Source organism: Orycteropus afer, unplaced genomic scaffold (assembly GCF_000298275.1).
Source record: "Orycteropus afer afer isolate SDZICR_OR568_19922 unplaced genomic scaffold, OryAfe1.0 scaffold00010, whole genome shotgun sequence".
In the NCBI taxonomy this organism is placed as follows: Eukaryota; Metazoa; Chordata; class Mammalia; order Tubulidentata; family Orycteropodidae; genus Orycteropus; species Orycteropus afer.
This window is the reverse complement of record NW_006921597.1, coordinates 19,055,177-19,078,294: the sequence shown is the minus strand read 5'-3', so window position 1 is coordinate 19,078,294 and position 23,118 is coordinate 19,055,177. Positions and strand designations below refer to the sequence as shown.

The following is a 23,118-nucleotide window of genomic DNA, read 5'->3' as shown; positions in this document are numbered from 1 at the left end:
GTGCCTAAGGTATTTGACTGCTAACCAGAAGGCTGGCAGTTCAAACCCACCAGCCACTCTTCAGAAGGAAGACTGGGCAATCTACTTCCATAGTGATACCATCTCAGAAACCCAAGGAGGGGTTGCTGTGGGTCAGAAATGACTCCATGGAAGTGAGTTTGGTTTGTTTTGGTTAATGGCTAATGATTGCAAACATTTCTTCATGTTTGTTGGCTGCCTGAATATGTTCTTTGGTGAAGTGTCTGTTCATGGCTGCTGTCCATTTTTTAATTGGATTGTTTGTCTTTTTAATGTTGAGGTGTTGGGGTTTTCTATAAACTTTAAAGACAAGCCCTTTGTCAAATATATCATTGCCAAAAGGGCTACCCTATTTTAATAACTGATACAACCATCCACCCAGTTACTCAAACCAAAAATCTAAGATTCATCCTTTATTCTTTTCTATACTTTTTCCTCCAAATTCCAGTTTTTCACCAAATCTTGTCAACTTTACCTACAAAATATAGAAATATCATATTAGCCTTAGGCCAAGCCACCATTATCTTCATCAAAATAGTCTCCCAACCTGTCTATCCTTATCTACTCTTGCAATCCTCCAATCCCTTATACAAGAGCAGCCAGAGTGATTTTTAGACATCAGGTCATGACATCTCCCTGGTTAACACCTTCTGATGGTTTTCCATTTCACTCAGAATAAAATTCAAATTCCTTTCCATGACTTTCAAGGTTCTGCATTATCTGACCCTCATCTCCTTCCTTTTATTTTTCATTTCCTTCCATTTTTCCCTGGTTCACTCAGTTCCAGCCTCAATGATCTCAGGGCCCCTGCACTTAATTGGTCCTTCTGCCAGTTTTACCTTCATGGATCTTCATATGTCTTGCTCTTTCACTTCTTTTTTAAAAAATACATTTTATTGAAATATAATTTATATACAGTAAAATACACAAAACTAAAGTGACCATGGGTCAATGCATTTTTTTGTGTGTGTGCAGTGTTCTCTTCCCTTCCCTCCCACCTCTGGTACAAAGAAAGTTTCCCTCCACATAAAAACCTTTCCTTTCCTTTTTTACAATAGTGAACTAATACAATATTCGTCCTTCTGTGATTGACGTATTTCACTCAGCATAATGTCCTCCAAGTTCATCCACATTATGTGTCCTTCACCTCTTTCAAAACTCATTAGAATTATTTCCCCAAGCCTGTCTTTTCTGTAAAAACAAACAAACAAAAAAACCTCACTGCCACTGAGTCCATTCTGACTCAGGGACCCCTCCTTGGGTTCTTCTGAGGCCGTATCACTAGGGAAGTAGATTGCCCAGACTGGGAAGTAGATTGCCCAACCTTCTTTTTTGAACCACCAACCTTCTGGTTAGCAGTCAAATGCCTTAGACACTACTCCACCAGGGCTTCTGTCTCTCCTACTAGGCTCTACCTATGTAAGTACCCATGCAGAAATTTGACTTGTTCCCCATTTTATCCCACAGCCTGGAGTACAGGAAGTAGTCATCAAATATTTGTTGCATGACTGATTAGCACTTGTCACGATTGTAATTGTTTTATTTGTTTGCGTAGTGTCTTTCCCCACGTGAATGTATTCTTCAGGAAGACTGGGACCTTGTCCATCTTATTCACTGCTGTATCCCCAAAGACTCGAACAGGGCTATAATGTTGTTGTTGTTGTTATGTGCCATCGAGTCGGCCCCGACTCATTGCGACCCCTCCTTGGGTTTCCCAGGCAGTATCACTACGGACGTAGGATATATATATAATAGAAATGTGCAAAGCGAATTAGAGTGAAGGAGGGGGCAACCAACCTGACGAAGAATCTAAGGGAGGCCTCACAGATAAAAATGATGCTTAAATTTGGACTGCAAGGAAAACGTGGAAACTAAAAACACCTAGAAGGAAAAGAACATCTCAGGCAAAAGGAACCACGCATGGTGTTGGGCATCCAAAATGGCTTCTAGCATTTGCCGCCACACTTAATATGGCGACCAGGGACAGTTCCTGACGGAAATCACGCGAGAGTTGCATCGTTGCTACTGTTCGAGAACTGAGCTGGGGGTGTGGAGCAGTCAAGATGGAGCCGGCACCCGGCTGTCCGAGCCCGCTGATCTTGAACAACAAGCAACCCCAGCCGCCGCCACCTCCTCCACCCGCATCTGCGCAGCCTCCACCTGGGGCACCGCGGGCCGGCGGGGGCCTCTTGCCGGGGGGTAAACCCCGAGAATTCAACCGCAACCAGCGCAAAGACTCGGAGGTCAGGAGCTCGGGGCGGGGTTGGGGGTGGCGAGGCTGGCATCCGGCGGGCGGCGGCGGGGGTCCTGGATTTCAGGCTGTTCGAGGGTCCGAGCCCGGCTTCCTGAAGCGGTCGACGGGCCCGGCTGGGAAGCTGTCATTTTACAAAAGAGGAGCAAGAAGCAAGGCTAGCACCCCCTCAGGGCCGGGGGCGTGAAGCCGAAGTCTCAGCCCCGAGCCCCGTCGCCCGGGAGAAACTGTCTGGAGCCGAGTGACCGCTTGTTTGCTGTTCTGGGCTTGGGCTGCGGCCGCAGCCTGGGGGACCTCTTTTTTGGGGAAGCCACCCTCGTCCCGAGTCAATGGTCTCCGTGCGCTCCAGGGGGCCGGGACGGCTGCGCCACCAACCCCTAATAATTTCTTGGTCGCTGATATCGGGCGCCGGCCTGGTGGTTCTGCAGCGCTGTGTGGACGGCGTGTGTGGGCAGGGATGGGACTGGCCAGTATTTAGAAAGCACTTTGAAGCCGGACGGAGGTATTATCCCTAATAGTACTACGCACCCGGAGGTTGCGAAAATGGGAGGGGGGAACGTTCCCTTAGCCAGTGCAGGTTCAGGCCATAATGTGACAGTGTTTGGTGGTTGCTGTGCTCAGTGTATCTGACACTGAACTGTTAAGATCAGATATGTACATTTTAAACATACATTAGGGCTCCTCTCCTCCCAACTCTTGCTAGTGCGCTGTTCTTCTGTCCCAGAGACGCTAGTTCTCTACTCTGGAGCTAGTCAACTGTTCACCTCACCCAGAGTTAAACAATTCCTCCCACTGCCTCCTTTTGTAGAATTCATGAATGAAGACATACACACTTCGCAGCGTTTTAGGACTTTTTAATCAGCATGTTTCCAGAGCACTTACCTATGAGGTCACCATCACCTGAGATTACTTCAAGCAGGCTGATCAGCAGTCAGGCTTTTATTAATGAGCAAGAATTTATCATTGTCCAAGAAAAACTATCAGGTCATACCAAAGAGTGATGATACTATCTTTAGACCTGTGATATCCCTTCCTCTCTGACTTGTTTTTTTGTGTTGGCAAGCCCAAACTTCTGGTAGAACATGTCAAAATTTAGCAAGTCCCAGGAAGTGGAACTTGAAGTGGATTATTTGAAAAAGCTAAGAAACTGACCTTTCAGGAGCCCTTGAATGGTGGGGTGGTGGGGAGCCATGGTGAGTGCTTGATACCTTTTGACCGTGGAGGGTTATAAAAATGTGGCGCCCAAGATGATGTATTTTTAGTAATCACCTATCCCCAGCAGTAAAAAGATTCCCTTGGTACATTCTCCCCTATGTGTGGGAGGAAGCCATTCTGTGTGGCTGCTGCCTTTTCCATCTGTCAATTCTCACTGAAATTAGAGTGAGAGAGACAGGAAGGCTGAGGGCTTCAATACCCACTCTGTCCTGAGCATTTGATAGCCCAATAGCCAGACAGAAGTGAGACTTCCTGAACCTTAGCACCCTGTGGAATGGTTATTCAGTGTACAAAATACAGAGAAGCTTTGTGTTCATTCATCTGACAGGTATTATTTGAGCATAACCTGTTCACTCATCATGCCAGGTACTGTGCTGGGCATTGTGAAATCATTGGTGAACAAAATGGACAGAGTTCCTGCTGTCAAGGAACTTGCAGTCTCCTGGAGAGATGGACACTAAACAAATGTTATGACACTGAAAAAGTGCTCTGAAAATATTTTTTAAAAAGTTCTCTGAAGGAAAAGTATAAGATGCCCTGAGAGGGTTCACTGGGTGATATACATGTAGTTAATGCACTGGGCTACTAACTGAAAGGTTGGAGGTTCAAGTCCATCCAGAGGTGCCTTGGAAGAAAGGCCTGGCAATGTACTTGTGAAAAAATCAGCCATTGAAAATCTTGTGGAGCACAATGCTGCTCTGACACACATGGGGTCTCCATGTCAGAATCAACTCCATGACTGGTTTTATAAGCTAGCCCAGGAGACAAAATATTATGATAGAACATCAAAAAATTGGAATTGATGATATCTTATAATACAACATTGTGTCTGGAAGCATATGTTTTTTCCTTTTAAAAACACTCAGATCTTTTGCATAATAAAGCTCTCTTCTGTTCTCAACAGGGCTATTCCGAGTCGCCAGATCTGGAGTTTGAGTATGCAGACACAGACAAGTGGGCTGCGGAGCTCTCTGGTAATATACGTAACTTTGTATTGGTTGGGAATGGGAGAAATAGATTTTTTTTTCTTGTTGGTCTTTTAGAGAATTAAAATCATGAATATGTTTTAGAGATTTTTCTTTAGTTAGCCCTCCTGATAACATATATAAAACAGGACTTTGGGTTACTGTGCACTTTTTATGAATCATCCCTGTAGTCAGCTCACTTGTCTCTAGGGTCCAGTTCCAACGTGGGACAGCTAGTGGTGTTTTCTCCATAAACTATCCCCTGATAGTGGTCTTTCCTCAAGCAAGGGGTCACAGGGATACCAGCAAGTGTGGCTGCATCTGTGCCTACCTGTTGCTGCTCCTGGGGAACACATGTGGTGTGAGGCTAGCTTGAGCTGCTTCTCAAGCCTCCATAGTACAGGCTGCGTACAGGAGGTAGTGGCCACTTGAGAGACACATGTTCAGGATAATGGTCAGCCTCTAGCATGGCATGGGGGGATGGATGCACGTCAGACTGGAAATGCCCGGATTTCTGCTTAACTGGAATTCTGGTTATCCCTTGCAAAGCAAATTGGCCATCTCCATCGCCACATCAGAGCAGTAAGGCTCCGTTGGTAGTTAGCATAGTCCAGGAGTCACAGTGACTGAGGGGTAGAGTGGAGACTAGAAGCAAATGCCTTATCTTCTCTGTTCTGTGTGAGACCTGGGTGTGGAATGTGGACGTGGAGCTGATGGTGATGTGACTCTGTTCTTTACAGAGCTTTACAGCTACACAGAAGGGCCAGAGTTCCTGATGAATAGAAAATGTTTTGAGGAGGACTTCCGGATCCATGGTGAGATGGTTTTCCCACTTGACTCCTTTCATACTGCAATATGAGAGCTGCAAGTTTCTCTTAGTCATCTGAATGACCTCAGTCACCCTGGAGTGACCTAAGAAACCTGCTGAGCCATGATTATGCAAGGCCAGATGTGGCATTTAGAGTAGGCTTGTGGGTACTCTGGTACTGGCTTTTTAGAACATGAATATAAGAAAATAAAATCTCTACCTGAATAAAATTGCACCGAAAATATCAGCATTCCAGTCTGCAAATTCAGATACATAGGACAGCAGTGTGAAGTTATCCCTTACACAAGAAGTAACTTGTCTTTCTGAGTTTTCTGGTTCCATGGCAGTCTTAGATTTGGTGGGTTAACACCATGTCTGCTCCATTGTGAGGATTTTTCTGGCTGTAGGTGTAACTAATCTTTTGCCTTACAGTGATGGACAAGAAATGGACTGAGCTGGACACCAACCAGCACCGCACCCATGCCATGAGGCTCCTAGATGGCTTGGAAGTCACTGCCAGAGAGAAGAGGCTCAAGGTAGCCCGCGCAATTCTCTATGTTGCTCAAGGTACTGAGTGGAATACCCCAGAGACACTGGCGCCTCTGCCAGTGGCATTACCCAGTCTGATGGGGGGAGGGGCTCAGTGAGCTGTGCCCTGTGCTTGCAGGCACTTTTGGGGAGTGCAGCTCAGAAGCGGAGGTGCAGTTCTGGATGCGCTACAACATCTTCCTACTCCTGGAAGTGGGCACATTCAATGCTCTGGTGGAGCTTCTGAACATGGAAATAGAGTGAGTACTACATCTGAGGGGCTTGAGTAGGAGGAGGGGAGACAGGGCTGGGAAGGGGGACAGAGTTTGTAGAAATAATAACTAGCTTTGAGAGGGTTAAATGGGCAGCACAGGGCTGAGGGTCTGGTCCCAGATTGTTACAACCACCAGGGTTAGATAGTGGGGGAAGTTGCTCACCCAAACCTTGAAGACTAATGAGGCTTCCAGAGGATAGTCCTTGTAGCTCTGTGATGCCAGAGAATTTACACCAGACAGTGCAGGTCCTGCCAGGCCTACGGTGCCCCTCAAAAGGAGTCCTTTCATTTTGAAATCTCGTTTGAACCTGTAGACTCACTGTTGTTGTTGTTGTTGTTGTTATTTGCCGTCAAGTCGGCCCCGACTCTTAGCGACTCCTCCTTGGGTTTCCAAGGCAGTATCACTACGGAAGTAGGATTGCCCAACCTTCCTTCCGAGGAGTGGCTGGTGGGTTTGAACCGCCAGCCTTGTGGTTTGCAGTTAAGTGTCTTAGGCACTATGCTACCAGAGCTCCTATTTGTTTTAAAATTTTTCCCCTCAGCATGAGGTCAGCCCCATGTCTGACACATGAGTGAACCAAAGCCCGCTCTAGTCATGTGTTACCACTGGTTAATTGTTGAACAGGTCAGCTGCTGCTTATCTAAGGGTAACAGCAATAATAATAGCTTGGAATACCCACTAAGTTCTTGCCATATCCCAGGCATTGTTCTAAGAACATTGCATGTACTAATCCATGTTAATGACGTGTATTATTATCAACCCCATTTTGTAAATGAGGAAACAAACCCAGAGAAATTAAGTATTTTGCCCAAGGGCACACAGCTAGTTAATGTCAGAGCCAGGGTTCAAATTTTGGCAGTCTGATCCAGGACCCGAGCTTTTAAATGCTGTGCCCTGCAGCCTTGGATACACATTTTACAGTATTTTATTCCTCCACTGGACAACACTTGTCAGGTCAATCACTTATCTTCCTTCCTGGGGCAAGTTGCTGACTCTCAAATCCTTCCTGCAGCAACAGTGCCGCCTGCAGCAGTGCAGTGAGGAAGCCTGCCATCTCCCTGGCTGACAGCACAGATCTGAGGTGAGGCAAGCAGCAGGCCTGGGCCTTTGGGAGCTTAAGCCAGTTTGGAGAACCAGAGCAGGGTGTGGAAGGTGGTTTTGGGTTTCCTCACTGTATATTTCTTCTGCACACACTAATCTGCAGCTGTGATGGGCTCAGGGTGAGTGATGTCAGCTGAGGGCTCTACCTAGGTGAGACTGCGTTGAGTCTCCCAAGGGAAAAAAATCCTGGATCAACTCACTTACTAGAACCCCAGTGAAGTTTGGACCTCCTGCTCACACTGCTGCTGAGAACTGGGTTGTATGATGTATTTGGGAGGCACACAGTGTGGCTCCATGGACTCCCACCTTCTGCCACAACATCCCCATCAACATTGGGTCAGTCCTAACTGGTATATAATATTTTGAGGCTACGTAGGAAGTAATAGCCACTGTTAAACAACAACAGTATCTTCTCATTTTTGTGAGGGCTAAAATCTCTCTCCTTTATAAATTTAGAAGTTGTTCTGGTTACCTAGTACCGCTCTGACAAGAATATACCACAAATGGGATGGCTTGAAGAAACAGGAGTTTATTCTCTTTTGAGAAGAGTTTATTCTCTTTTGAGAACTGAGCCACTTAAAGCCTCAGTTTGGAGGCTTTAAGTCTGAGTTCAAAGTGCCAGGCTCTAGAGGCTGGGTGAAAGTCCCTCAACCTTGGGCTTCAGCTCTGCCTCCTGTTCACGGCCCATTGAAACTGGAGGCTTTTCTTCACTCCACTGCTGGCTACTGAACCTGACAACCCCAAGGTTGACAAGTAACAAGGCACAGTCCCGATGTTACCAAACCACACAGCAGGCCATTAATTCAAGTCCATTCAAAGTCCCAAGGTCAGCAGAACATGACAGGCTACTGAACAGTGACATGGCTACATGCAAGATTCAAGCATGCCATAAGTTAAAGACTGTTCCCCAAGGCTTCTCCTTATGTACAGAAACCAGACCACATCTCTAAGGCAGCTACTCAGCTGCTCACAGTAGATTCCACCATGAAGCTGATTACCAGTCTCATCATGGGGAATACTACATCCAGCTGCCCAGCCTCTCAACCAGGCCCGGCCAAAATGACACAAACTTAACTACCACAGAATCTTTTCAGACCCTGGGTTTGTGGTGCTTCCCACTGTAGTTAGGATCCCTGGGTGTCACTCCTCTCTGATTTCCACTCTATCATGATAAACTCTATCCCTTTCCTCTTTCACTGTTCATACTTTAAGTGTTGTCTGCATTTTTTCCCCCCCAGCCTGACACCCATTTCCACCACTCATTCCCACCTCTGTGATTTTTCATCCCAGGGAACTTAGGTCAGTGAGTGCTTCTGGGCAGTCTTACTCATGTTCACTCAGCAGCCATTAGTTAAGTCCCTCCTTTATGTCAGCACCTTGCTGGACACTGGAGATACAAAACAGAATAAGATCTGGTCCCAGCCATAGTAACGTGAAACAGAAGGAAGCACAGAGGGGGAAAGGCTTAAACATTCCTTTGATCTGTGAGACTCCTGAATTTTGGTCTTCCTTTTCTAGGTTTTCTCTTATATTACAGCCTCCCCCAGCCTCCACCAGCCAGCCTTTGTGTACAGGCTTATGTCAGCTGGGATGTGAGGAACTGGGGTGCACTCTGATCCCCTGTCCTGTCCCACTATGAGCTAGCTCTTGTCCTCAGGGTCCTGCTCAACATCATGTACCTGACTGTGGAGACCGTTCACCAGGAGTATGAGGGTGATAAGGCTGAGTGGAGGACGATGCGGCAGACCTTCAGGGCTGAGCTGGGTAGGACCCCGGGATCCTGCTTAGAACCCCTGCCTGAGAGGGCAGCCACAGGCTCAGGGTTTGGGGAGTGGCCCGTTCCTGCTTGTGTCCTCATGCCTTTATAATACCTCCAGGTTCCCCGCTGTATAACAACGAGCCATTTGCCATCATGCTGTTTGGAATGGTCACAAAATTTTGCAGTGGCCATGCCCCTCACTTCCCCATGAAGAAAGTCCTCTTGCTGCTCTGGAAGACAGTATTGGTGAGTACCTCCTTGGAAGAAGACTCAGGTGTTAAGGGCCCTTTTTTAAAAATGGTGGTAAAAACGTATGTAACAAAACATTTCCCATTGCAGCACTCTTTACGTGTATAGTTTAGTTATACTAATTATGTTTTTCATCATTCTTAGCAGAAGTTCAGTGGCTAGGGCACCTTTTTATCACTTTGGTTACAAAGAAAACAAAATTTAGAAAAGAAATGTCCTGAAAGGAGATAACAAAAGAAGTGCCACTGAAGCCAAAGAGAACTTGGTCTTTGAGTCAGAATAGTTTGTCAGCTCCCTGAATCCTCGTAGCTGTTTTTTCTAGTCACAGAACCTCTTCTTCCCAGACAGGGCTGCCTCTCAGGAAGTGGCTCCTGAACCTGGAGTTTATAAAGTGATTTGAGGAGAAATTGGTTGAAATTAGAGCTGGTGTAATTGGGCCTCTTAGTCAGATGAAGGAAGCAAAAGTGAGCCCTGAGCTAGCCTTCATTTTCCTCAGGGGATGGCAGGAAACCTGACTCTCTGCCTAGCTAGAGAAGTAGTGGGTGCCAGGGGAATGGGCTAGCGGTGTGCTTGACTTGAGGCCATTGTCAGCAGTCAGATCCAGGCCAAGCCAGGAGTCCTTCTTACCAGGAGGAGTGGCCTAAGAAGGGCTCAACCTCCCCTCTCCTGTCAGAATGGGCCAGCTCTGTGGAGCCAGGGGCTCAGCAAATTTAGTGGCCTCTTAAAAGTCTCATTTACATAATTTATCTTGGCCATATATCCTGTTAGGATCTCTGGTAGCGTAGTGCCTAAGGCACTTGACTGCTAACCAGAAGGCTGGCGGTTCAAACCCACCAGCCACTCCTCAGAAGGAAGGTTGGGCAATCTACTTCCATAGTGATACTGCCTCGGCAATCCAAGGAGGGGTCGCTATGAGTTGGGGCCGATTCCACGGCACATAACAACAACAACAATATATCCTCTTGGTTCCTCACAAAGCCTTACTAAAGGCAGAAAGGAAAGCAGAATCATTCAGAAAAATTGAAACCAACCAGCCTAAAATTACTGTGCAGTATTTGAACAGTGCTAAAATTACTATGCAGTGCATCTTCTAAGGAGATGTTTGGATGAAACTTTCTTTTCTAAAATTTGAGAATGCAACAGTACATTTCCAATTTGACTTTGAAAGGCTGGCATATATAACTTGAAACATACGAGTCTCGTGGACTTCTCTAGGAACTTGAAGATTTAGGCTCTTTAGTATGTCTTTTTTTTTTCAATTGAAGAGTCTGTCATACATACAGAATTAAATGTATCTGTGCACTGGGTTAGGTCAATCTGTTTCAACTCCTTCCATGTTCTTTTTTCTGTTCTCCCTTGTGGATGTCACTGAATTATTCTTTGGGGTGGCTTTAGTCCCCTGATCAGAGAGTGTGTTGATCTCTGAAAAGAGATAGGTCGTGGTATCATGTGCCTGACATGGTGGCCAGGGAGCCAGATATGTTGTGGGCACACTCACCCTGGCTCTGTGCCCCTGCCTGTGATGCAGTGCACTCTGGGTGGCTTTGAGGAGCTGCAGAGCATGAAGGCTGAGAAGCGCTCTCTCCTGGGCCTCCCCCCACTGCCTGAGGACAGCATCAAAGTGATCCGCAATATGAGGGCTGCCTCGCCTCCAGCGTCTGCCTCGGACCTGATTGAGCAGCAGCAGAAACGGGGCCGCCGGGAGCACAAGGTATGGTGACAGGTCCCTGTGACTCCTGAGAGTTATCAAGGTGCACAGATGCAGCAAGGTGGTCCCTGGAGGAGTGGGATTTTGGGAAATCCTCTCTGATCAGCTAGTCGGAATGAATGCCTCTAGGGCAGGGACGCTGGTCCCCAGCCAGGGTCCACTTTATAGTGGATACTTACAACTTTTGAGGGACTGGAACAAGAAGTGATTTGTAATTTGATCCCACCTTGACTCCTCCTCTGGTCTTCTACAGCCCTTAGCTGTCTACTTTTTGGTATTAAATCTACTCTAACCTCATTTCCCTTTCCTATTTCCTCAGTTGGCTCTTGCTATTGGATCTGCCTTCCCTCTGTTTTCAGGCTTTGATAAAGCAGGACAACTTGGATGCCTTCAATGAGCGGGATCCATACAAGGCTGATGATTCTCGAGAAGAGGAAGAGGAGAACGATGATGACAACAGCCTGGAGGGGGAGACGTTCCCCCTTGAGCGGGATGAAGTGATGCCTCCACCACTACAGCACCCCCAGACCGACCGACTTACCTGCCCCAAGGGACTCCCATGGGCTCCCAAGGTCAGGTGAGTCTCAGTCCTCTGGAGTACTCTTTGTTCCTGAAGTAAGCCCTCACACCTCCAGGCCTGGCATGGCCTGGAGCACTTGAGGTGCTCTGTGGAACCAGGCTGACCTTGGCTCTAGCATGCAGCTCTTAAAGCACCCTGTGCTGCCCCAGGGGTCACAGTGGCTAACCTTTTGCATTAGGGCCCTTCTTTTTTTTGTTGTTATTGATATTTTGTTTATTTAGTTAGTTAGTTAGTTATACTGTGATTTGGGTGAAAGTTTACAGAGTAAATTCACATTCCATACAGCAGTCACATACACTTTGTCTTATGACATTGACTACAATTTACCCCAATGTAACAGCTCCCCTCCCATTTCCTCCCTATAGTTACCTCTTCCCTGTGTCCATCCCTCCACTCACTCCTGCCCCCTGAGCTGTCTCCCTGTGCATAAACAGCCCTTCTTTCTCCCATGATTGTTCTCTCCAAGGAGTAGTATATCTACCTCAGGTAAATGTTCAACTCCTAGGTATGCCTGTCTTTTGTTTGGCTGGAAGCCACAGGTGTGAGTTCAATTCCAGACCTGAAGGGCAGCTAGGGACCATAGTCTCAGTGGTTCTACCAGGCTCTATCAGACCGGCAGAACTGGTCCCCTGACTCCTTTTTCTTTTCCAAATGATTTTGAGTTTTGTTCCACATTGTTCTCCATATCTACCCAGGATCTCCTACATAGATCCTCCTCTGAGTGGTTGACAGGGGTAGCTGGGCACCATTTAGTTATTCTGGTTCATAGTCATATAGGCTGCAGATCACATGGTGTACCAGTCACTAGGACTAATTGTTTCCATGAATCTTTGGTTTTCTTCATTCTTCTTTGCTCTGGATGAGGAGAGACCCATCATTCCATCTAGATGGCTGCTTGCAAGCTTTTAAGATCCCGGTTACTATTCACCAATGTAGAGGTGGAACAATGTTTTGTGTAGTGTGTTATGAATAGGGCCCTTCTTAAGTCAGTTACTGAAAGTAGCTTAGTTAGACATGTTGCTAGTGAAGGGGATTGTTGTTGTTGTTGTTGTTATTTGCCGTTGAGTCGGCCCCGACTCATAGCGACCCCTCCTTGGGTTTCTGAGGCAGTATCACTACGGAAGTAGGATTGCCCAACCTTCCTTTCGAAGAGTGGCTGGTGGGTTTGAACCGCCAGCCTTCTGGTTAGCAGTCAAGTGCCTTAGGCACTATGTTACCAGAGCTCCTGTGAAGGGGATTAGCAAAAAATAAAATCAAGGATATTTAAGAGGAACCATTCTCCCTCAGGATATATATGGTTATTAACTGAAAAATGGTAGATTTTAAGCAAGGGTTTCTTTAGAACAGAGATTAAGATATTTGAAATCAATGTGGGTAAGTAACTGAATCGAAAGAGATCTTGACCTATATGAAAAGTATCTGTTTGAAATCACCCTATCTTAAGGAACAGATGAAATGTGAAAGGAAATAGAAGTCACTTTCTTGATCCAGGTAAAGCCTCAGTTTTCAGCGGTCTGTGAAGAGGATGCAAAGCAGGTCATCAGAAAACACAGATACATCTTATTGCTTCAAACAGGATAATGTGACCCATTAATACATCCAATTGTTACAAAAATTTTAAACCTTTAAGAAATTCTACGTAAAGTGTGTTTCTAAATTTGATGTATCAGTTTAAATTTTTGAATGAACTGGTTAAACATAATATGTCTTCAGGTTATCAACCCAAGAAAATTAAAAGAACATTATAGTAGTGAAGGTTTCAGTTTTTTCTATTTTGATATCCCCCCCCCCCCCATAAAAACAATTGGGGGAAAACTTTTTCTTCAAAATCCTGGCATCATAATTTCTGGAAGTTTTACTTCTCTTAACCCTGCCACCTTCAAGTCATGTTTAATAAAATCTTTTCTGTCTTCTTTCTTGGGCAGAGAAAAAGACATTGAGATGTTCCTCGAGTCTAGCCGTAGCAAATTTATAGGTTACACCCTGGGCAGGTGAGTGTGGTTCAAGTTCCTCTTAAAGAATGGTGGCAGGAAGCTCGCTTTGCTGGCCTTTGGTGTTTGGGGACCCAGGCGAATTGATATCTAGTCTGAATACAGGGCCTCCTTTATTCTCCAGTGACACAAACACAGTGGTGGGGCTGCCCAGACCAATCCACGAAAGCATCAAGACACTGAAACAGGTAAGTGGCTTTGGATGAACTTTTGGCCTAGTTTGGTCCCAAGTGAGGGAAGTGAGACCAGCCCATTGGGAGAAGCCTGAATTGGGAGTCTGCCTGAAAGAGCTTGGGCTGGAGGAATGGGTTTGTTGTTGTTGTTATGCGCCGTGGAGTCAGACCCGACTCATAGCAACCCCTCCTTGGGTTTCTGAGGCAGTATCACCATGGAAGTAGATTGCCAAAGCTTCCTTCTGAGGAATAGCTGGTGGGTTTGAACCTCCAGCCTTCTGGTTAGCAGTCAGGTGCCTTAGGCACTACACCACCATAGTCTTTAAACAGTCTCTCATCAGTTTTACTTGGTTAAGCTGAACTTTGAGTTGTGACTGACTAGGGATTCATTAAAGATTATATTACCTGACAGTTGTTGGAGTACTAAGGAATCCAGTAAATAGCCTTCCCTTTTCTTTCCTTATCCTGTGTCTGGTGGCATAGTGGGTAAGATATTTGGCTGCTAACCAGAAGGTCAGCACTTCAAACCCACCAGCTGCTCAGTGGGAAGAAGATGAGGCAAATTATTTCCATGAAGAGTCACAGCCTTGGAAACCCTTTGGGGATCATTATGAGTCAGAATCAACTTGATGGCAGTGGGTTTGGTTTGGTTTTCCTTCCTTAGGAGCTCTGGTGGTGCAGTGGTTAAAGCATTAGGCTACTAACCAAAAGGTCAGTAGTTTGAACCCACCAGCTGCTGTGCCGGAGAAAGATGAGGCAGTCTGCTTCCATGAAGATTTACAGCTTTAACAAAACCTGTGGGACAATTCTTTGTCTTATAGGGTCACTGTGAGTTGGAATCAACCTGATAGCAGTGGGTTTAGTTTTAGTTTTTGGTTTCCTTCCTTGTCCACGTCCTAACACAGTGATTGAGTTAGAGGAGTGTGCAAATAGAGATGAAAATGCCAGCTTTACTGCTGATGGAGCTATCAGAGAATGAGACTCAGGAACATAGCAGCAATAGCTGTCATGATACTGAATGTCCAGAATTAGGTGGGCTCACCTACCCAGACCCTGTACACTTGCTAAGCCCGATCAAGGAGCAGAGGATCTGAAGCAGAAGCAGAAAAGTGCACAGGTTCTCAGCAGGCAGATTCTAACAGGAAAAAGGAAACCAGCTGGGCCATTCCTCCCTTACTCACCAGTCAGAGAGGGGAGGAGTGAGTGTGAGAAGGGACAACGAGAAACCAGGAGTGTTTGGCAAACTGCATGTCTCTCTGTGTTGAAAGAAATATCATAAGTGGAGAATAGGTGTAACTCTTAACAACACATATCCAAAGTATAAATCTTTATATGTTTTTAAAATAATATTTTTAAATTTTATAGTACTAAGTGTCCCAATTAACCTAGGCTCTTTGAATTCTTGATTCCACTTTTAGTAGCAGTTCTCCTCTCCCTCTGTCTATCTGAAATCTGCTTTCCCTCCTTTAATTTGCTTTTTCTAATCTGCTGTGGACTTTTCACATTGGTCATAAGAGGGAGTGAACTGAAAGTTCTCACATGTCTGGTTAGGGATCTCTGTAGCAGCTTAGCTCTCTTTCAGAAGACTGTGAAGAACAGTGTCTGTAGTCTTTGCCAGGATGTAGGGCGTTTGGCCAGAGAAGGAGGGGTACTTTCCAACGCCTGCATTCCCTGCTCTCTCCCCAGCACAAGTATACGTCGATTGCAGAGGTCCAGGCACAGATGGAGGAGGAGTACCTTCGATCTCCTCTCTCTGGGGTGAGTGGATGTCTTTTGTAGCCCACAGGATCCCCAGCTGTTCCCAGGCCCTGTGCTGGGCCCAGGTCATATAACCGCCCCAGACCTTGCCCTCAGGAAGCTCCCAGTCTAGCTGTCACAGCAAGGAGTGGCACACGTGTAGTGCAGAGCTTAAGAGCACGAACTCTGAGCTGGTCACCTGCCTTTGAGTTCTGGCTTCACCATTTAGTGGAGCAGTGACATAGGCAAGTTATTGAATCTCTTTGTGCTTTAGTTTCCTTATCTGTAAAATAGGGAGCTCTGGTGGCTCAAGTTCCTAAAGCATTTGACTGCTAACCAGAAGGCTGGCGGTTCAAACCCACCAGCCACTCCTCAGAAGGAAGGTTGGACAATCTACTTCTGTAGAGATAGCACCCTGGAAACCCAAGGAGCAGTCGCTATGAGTCCGATTCGACTCAGTGGCAGTGAGTTTGGTTTTTCTGGTTATCTGTAAAATGGGTATAATAATACTTTTTTCATAGCATTGTATTAGTAATAACTGAATTACTACAAATAAAATGCTTAGAATGCTTAGTTGTTACAAGTGAAATGCCTAACACATTGTATGTGCTCAGGGTTTGCTGTGATCTTCAGTATCATTATTTACATCACTGCTTGCAGGATCTCCCCCACCCTTCCAATAAGCTGGTCCGGGAGACTGTAGTCAGGGCTAGGGTTTTGCATTTGTGCACATTGTGTTAAAAGGGAGAAGAGGAAGTCGAGCAAGTTCCTGCAGAAACCCTCTACCAAGGCTTGCTCCCCAGCCTGCCTCAGTATATGGTGAGTGCTATTGCTTCATCCTTGGGGGTGCTCTATGTCTGGGGCCCTCTTGGTGGGCATCAGTCAGTACCTGCAGTAGGATTACCCTCCCTACAATCTTGGCTTTAAGAACATGACCCCTTTGACCCCTCCTTTTGCCACCTGAAGACCTGTAGTAGGATCACATCTCAGGCTTAGTTCTGGTCCTGGGCTCCTTGTATGGCATCTGACTAGTCTGTTCTTCCACAGATCGCCCTGCTAAAGATCCTGCTGGCTGCAGCTCCTACCTCCAAGGCCAAAACAGACTCAATCAACATCTTAGCAGATGTCCTGCCTGAGGAGATGCCGTGAGTGTCATTCCTACGAATGGAGCAGGTCAGGGGGCAGCAGGGAAATGGGAAATGTTTTCTTTTTGGTCCTACTGTTTGCTAGGTTGGTTTCTTTCTTTCTTTTTTGTCTAACTTCTCTGCAGGTTAAGTGTAGGGTACTCCTGGCTCATAAAAAGGAAAGTGTACTGGATTGAAAAATTTTACTAGTTGGGGAGATGGCTAAGTCCATTTGGCCTACATTCTGTAGTCTCTGCCACTGAGTAAACTCCTGAGTGAATTGGGGAAAGGCATTTCCTTTTCTGTAAATTGAATGTAGCCTCATTAGACACTTTCCTGAAGCCCCCCTGTAAAACTGTGAGGTTGGGACATTAGGACTTGTAGGGTTAGCATCTAGGTAACATGCCAGGCAACAGCTGAACCTGAGCTGAATGTAGCTGCTTTCCTGCTTGTCAGTGAACTAGCAGCCAGAATACTTGTAAATGTCTCAGGGTGATCGAGTGAAACCCTCAGGGGTTCTTCATTCCTGGGGCACTGACCTCATCTCTTTGATGTGAGAGTATATACTGAGATCATGTTCTCCTTTGAGAAGGATCCAGGGCTTGCCCTGATCTCCTGCCTACCTGCCGATAGCAGCCAACTCACAGCCAACCTCCCTGGTGGAGTCTGCCAGTGAGCAGACTCTGTGCTGCCCTTGGGCTGGGCCTTGAGTCTGGCAGTGAGAGCCCAGGGAGGGAAGAGACCAGGCTTAGCTAATGCCAAAGGGAACTTCATAGTACACTAGGCCATCAGGTGGTTCCTTATTAAAAGCATGCCAGAGTCAAATATTTAACTACAGACTTAGAGTGAGAAATCCTGAAGTAAAATACTTGTTTAACTTTATTTAACTCTGCTTCCTAAAGTTTATCTGATCATAAAGCTTTTTTTTCCTTAACATGAAACATCTTAATGTACAGAACATACGCTGGGGAACATCAGTTCATATGGTGCATATGGTGACAGAAGCTTAGGAGAGATCTTGAAAAGAAGGAGTTCATTTTTGGAGGAAAATAGGAGATATCTTGGGGCATTATAGGGAAGAAATAGATTGTGTTCTGCTAAATTGCTTTAGGGAGGATGAGGCCTGGCTCTTGACCTCTGAGATGTCCATGGAATGGGTGGCGAGGCAGGAGCCTTTGGCTAGGGAATTTTTGGTGATTCATCTCCGTGTGAGCCTAACATGCTAGCGGCTCACCCCAGTAATTGTGTTTCCAGTACCACAGTGTTACAGAGCATGAAGCTGGGGGTGGATGTGAACCGCCACAAAGAGGTCATTGTTAAGGCCATTTCTGCTGTCCTGCTGCTGCTGCTCAAGCACTTTAAGTTGAACCACATCTACCAGGTACTGTATGCAGCACTCCTCCTCCATCCTGGAGAAACGGGCCTTGGCCTTCAAACCCTCTCTGAGCTGTGCATGAATGTTCTAAGACACAGTCCTCCAACCAGGCCCTTTATCACTGGAAGAAGAAGGATAAAGTCCCAAGGAGCACAGTTATTTTTCCTCTTGTTTTTTTCAGTTTGAATACATGGCCCAGCATCTGGTTTTTGCCAACTGCATCCCTTTAATCCTTAAGTTCTTCAATCAAAACATCATGTCCTACATCACCGCCAAGAACAGGTAACAAGGTACCAGGGATCAGGAAGTGTGTGAGTGCGGCCAAATGACAGAGCTTCCAGCTTGCCTCACCCACTGAGTCCATCCAGCACCTATAAGCCAACACTCCACTAGACATCAAGACTCAAAGATGAATGAGACAGGGTCCCTGTGTGAGGCTGACTAATCCGGTGACAGGTGACCCAGTTGGCCTGGGCAGGAAGGTTCTGCTCCTGGGCTCCAGTACTGCCCTCACTGTCCCTTCTGCATGTTTTTTAGTTGTGATCTGCTAAGCCTGCTCGCTCTAAGAAGCTCAGCAATGTGCACTGTAATGCCCTGTGGGCTGACCCTTAGCCCTTCCCCTGCTCATCAGTGCAGTGTACTACCTGGTGGGGTGTCAGCCAGCCACTGCCTGGGTGAGAACTTGAATTAGAACTAACCCCAACCCCAGATTCATGGCTGTGGAGAGGGCTGCCCCACGGCCTCCCCATTCCCCGACAGATACACACACCCACATACACACACACATACTACAAGTTGTCCTCTAGCCACAGAGGGACCCAATGGTTCCCTTGTGGCAAATATTTTCTCATCTTATATATAGTGGGGAAGGGATGCAGACAAGGTAGATTCTTGCTTCTGCTCCAGCAAGTGAAGGAGGAGAGCCAGGAGCCAACCTGGTCAGACCCAGGGCTGTTCCAGCAGACCCAGGGCTGTGCTCATGGCGGCACCGGGTTCTCTTGCCCCCGCAGCATTTCTGTCCTGGATTATCCTCACTGTGTGGTATATGAGCTGCCAGAGCTGACTGCAGAGAGTCTGGTGAGTGGCTGGGCTCTCACCAGCTGTCCTTTTGGCATGAGGGTCAACAGGTCCTGCCTCCCCCAATACAGGGTAGAGGTGTGCTCCACAGGTGGGCTCTGTGCAGTATGCAGTGCTTGCTTTTTAAAGAATAGCAGTTGCATAGATTGGGGTGGGGGTGGGGGGCAGCATGTCTAGCAGACCTGAAAGATTTGGATACAGGGATTAGTCAGAATTTGATCTTTAGGAGCTGCTGACTCAGAATTCACCCAGTTGAGTTGCTTCACATCTCCAGCAATGAAGAACTAAGGCAATAACCCCTGGTCTAGGTTTCCTACAGGGAAATTCTAGGGAGTCCCCTCCTCTATGCCAACTTCTGGGGTAGAGTGCCCCCAACTCTGGGCACATGTAGGGGGTTGGGTTTTCCCCACCCCTACCCCTGCCACCCAAACCCTCTCCAGGTTGAGGCATGTGGACCCAGCTTTTCTGGGATCATATATATGAAGGCCTTTTAGGAACTGCTATGAGGGTTGTGAAGGAGCTCTGGTGGTGCAGTGCCTAAGGCACTTGACTGCTCACTGGAAAGTTGGTGGTTCAAACCCACCAGTCCCTCCGCAGAAGGAAGACTGGGCAATCCACTTCTGTAAAGATTTACTACCGTGGAAACCCAAAGGGGTCACTATGAGTTGGAATTGACTTGATGGTACTTGGTTTGGTTTTTTGATGAGGGTTGTGCTTTTTCCTGGGTTTACCCCACAGGAAGCAGGTGACAATAACCAGTTTTGCTGGAGGAACCTCTTTTCTTGTATCAATCTGCTTCGAATCTTGAACAAGCTGACCAAATGGAAGCATTCAAGGACAATGGTGAGTCAGTGCATTCAACTGGCAGGAAACTTGGAGCTCAGAGAAGAGAGCCACACCCCTGTACCTTCACTCTACCCCTTCATGTTGTGAGTAGGGAGTCCTGCAGGTGGGGCTTGCTGCTGCAGCTTTATCCTTCTCACTGTTTCCTGTAACCGCATTCTTGCTTTCTAAGGGCAGATTGCTTGGTGAGCAGAACCGCAGGCTGGGTGAAGCTCAGACATGCACTGAAACAGATCCACATTTATAGCAGAGATTTTTCTATATCCTCTTAATCCCAATTGGCAACATAAATAGGCCGCTGGGAGTCTCTTAACCTGGGTTTGTGGATGCCTTGGGGTGGAGAGGCCCATGAACCCTCTGAAATTATGCATATACACATGGGAATGTTTCTGGCGAAGGAATTCATAGCTTTCTTCAGGTCCAAAAAGACCCATCCTTAGGACAACCAGCCATCCCAATTTGCCTGTGACTTTCCTGATTTTAGCACCGAAAGTTCCATGTCCCAGGAAACCCCTCAGTCTGGGGAACACTGGGACAGTTGGTCACCTTGCCCATAATGCAGAAGACGACTGAGCAGCAGTGTGGTGGTACACGTGTTTATTTCTGCCCTCAACATGAGCTGCTCTCTCGTGCCCCTTCACAGATGCTGGTGGTGTTCAAGTCAGCCCCCATCTTGAAGCGAGCCCTAAAGGTGAAACAAGCCATGATGCAGCTCTATGTGCTGAAGCTGCTCAAGGTGCAGACCAAATACCTGGGGCGGCAGTGGCGGAAGAGCAACATGAAGACAATGTCAGCCATCTACCAGAAGGTGCGGCATCGGCTGAATGACGACTGGGCATACGGCAATGGTGAGGCTGTGGTACAGAGCAGGGTGGGGAGTGTGTAGGGGACAGGGGACCGTCACTCCCTGTTTGGTTACATTAAGGTGTCTCTGCCCATTGAGGAACAGGTGAGAGCCCACTGCTTATGTAGCCTCAGAGTGAGAGTTCTATGAAGGACTTTGAGAAGTACCCAGGTTTGGTCCCTGTGGTCATCTCTCATTCTTCACTGTCCCTCCTCTCAGTCATTCCTCTTTTAGAAATTGTCATAAGACTCTGTCCCCTTTTTCCATCCCCGCTGCAACTGCCTTAGTTCTGACTGGCAACTCTTTCTACTCCTGGTTGGCTTCCTTGCAGTCCTGTTTCTTCCCCTCCATCAGTGCCTCCAGCTTTGCCTTGGTGATCTTTTCAAAATGCATACCCTATGGTAATAGCTCCCTGAGTAAAATCCTTCATTTGCTTTTTCTCTCCCTTAGAATTAGAGCCAAACTCTTAAATGCAGCATCTGAGACCCACCCATTTCCCCTTGTACTCTGACCAGTCGCATTACCTGCCCTTAGCCCAGCCTGTATTGTACATAGGGTTCCAGGCACATGGGGGCACTCTATCCCTGACCATTTGCCATGTGTTTCCCATCTGGACAACCAACCTTCTGTGGCAACATTACCCCTGCCCCAGCTTTTCTGTATTTGGTATGTTGTGTCCTGCACTGGTGGTGGTGTTTCCTCTGCCCTCTGTTCCCTGAGCATTTTGCTATGCTGTTGTTGTTACACTTCCTGGCATAGAGCACCATGGGCCATTGACTGTGTCTACACTTCTGATGCCCTGTGAGTCTCTGTAGGCCAGGACAGATTCATCTTTGTGTCCTCTACAGCCAGGTGGCACACAGCCCCTGGTCAGGGAATGAGAGAGAGTTAGCCAATGAAGAACTCTCCAGGTTTCTGCCTGTGATCCCAGAGAGCCAGGGAGGATTGAACCTTTCAAAAAGCACACTGTACTTGTGGCTCTCCCTCTCTGGGTCATTTATCCACATAAACCCAGCTTTAGAAGCCTCTTTCTCAGTAGATCTAACTCTTCTCCTTTTACCTGACTCTCCTTTGTATCTGGGAAACAGTCTTGTCAGTCTTCCTTTGGACTCTTCCCTATAATCTGCCAACAAAGTGTGGGGCTTGGAGGAGTTCTGGTCTCGGCTGACTGTGTTCCAAACCCTGGCCGACCTGTCTCCTGAACGCCTATCATGAACTCAGAGGGAGCTGCCACCAGGGCCTGGCTCTTACCCATGTCTTACTGCTTTGTCCCAGATCTCGATGCCCGGCCTTGGGACTTTCAAGCAGAGGAATGTGCTCTCCGGGCCAACATCGAACGCTTCAATGCTCGACGCTATGACCGGGCCCACAGCAACCCTGACTTTCTGCCAGTGGACAACTGCCTACAGAGTGTCTTAGGCCAGCGGGTAGATCTCCCTGAGGACTTCCAGATGAACTACGACCTCTGGCTAGAAAGGGAGGTCTTCTCCAAGCCCATTTCCTGGGAAGAGCTGCTGCAGTGAGGCTTCTGGGCAGGGGACTGAGAAGGGAAGAAGGGGTGATCTCAAGCTACTCAAGGGGGTGGTCCTGGTTCATTGCTGCAGTGCTCCCGTCCTCCTCCAGGTGGCAGCACAGCCCCACTCTGCCCTGCGAGGCAGCACTGGGCTGGTGGATGAGTCCAGGTTTGGCCTCATCAGTGTCCCGCTCAGGAGCAGTCATCTCTCTGCTTGGAGTCGCTCTTCCTTCACTCACCCTCCTCTCTTGGACATGGTTGGTTGCATCTCATTTCTCAGTCAGCCTGAGGCTGGGAAAAACCAGGAGAAACTTGGGTTCTCCCTGCATCAAATTTTAGGGATCACAAGCAGACTCCTCTGGAGACAGAGATCCTTGGCATGTTAGCTTGTCAAGGAAGAGGGGGTTTAAGGTCAGGGCCAGAAAATGAGCATCTGGGTTTTGCTCTGGTGGGAGGGGGCGGTTCTGATTTCATTCCAGCCTCCTGCTAAGTTGCATCCAGAAGCAATTGCAGAGGCCTCCACAGCTGCCTCGGCACTTCGGTCTTGGACAGAGTTGGGGTAGAAAGAGATGCTTCCCCTTAACCAGAGGTGCCATTTTTTTCCTTTAGGTTTGCTAAGGGCCTGTAAATATTTATATACAGGCAGCCCTTGGGTTATAGATGTCTGACTTAGGGACAACTCATACTTGCCTTTTAATGTATAAATTTGTCCTCACTTTGAAACAGTTGAACCAACCTCTACTTGAAACAAGTCCATCACAATCACTGTCACTTGCTGTTCGTGTAGCTTTTAACTGACGGAAAAGGCCTGAAGGCTTTTCCTGCACTAAAGCCAAAACCAAACCCACTGCCCAATAAGTCGATTCTAACTCATGATCACCCTTTAGATCAGAGTAGAACTTGCCCAATAGGGTTTCTAAGATTATAAATTGTGACAGGAGCAGATTTCCACATTTTCTCTTGGGGAGCAGCTAGTGGGTTCAA

The 23,118-nt window shown here is 47.1% G+C and overlaps 1 protein-coding gene across 1 annotated transcript; it reads left to right on the top strand.

The window, feature by feature from the left end:
• The first annotated feature begins 2,081 nt into the window (after nucleotides 1-2,081).
• STRIP1 (striatin interacting protein 1) lies at nucleotides 2,082-22,144 on the top strand. The gene is made up of 21 exons (XM_007949552.1): nucleotides 2,082-2,261; nucleotides 4,389-4,458; nucleotides 5,190-5,264; nucleotides 5,690-5,824; nucleotides 5,925-6,045; nucleotides 7,073-7,141; nucleotides 8,819-8,925; nucleotides 9,039-9,166; nucleotides 10,698-10,880; nucleotides 11,237-11,454; nucleotides 13,383-13,448; nucleotides 13,573-13,636; nucleotides 15,308-15,379; nucleotides 16,103-16,177; nucleotides 16,406-16,503; nucleotides 17,737-17,863; nucleotides 18,039-18,139; nucleotides 18,868-18,934; nucleotides 19,673-19,777; nucleotides 20,421-20,625; nucleotides 21,897-22,144. Exons 1-21 carry the CDS (start codon nucleotides 2,082-2,084, stop codon nucleotides 22,142-22,144), a joined length of 2,514 nt encoding a protein of 837 aa, XP_007947743.1.
• Nucleotides 22,145-23,118: the final 974 nt, after the last annotated feature.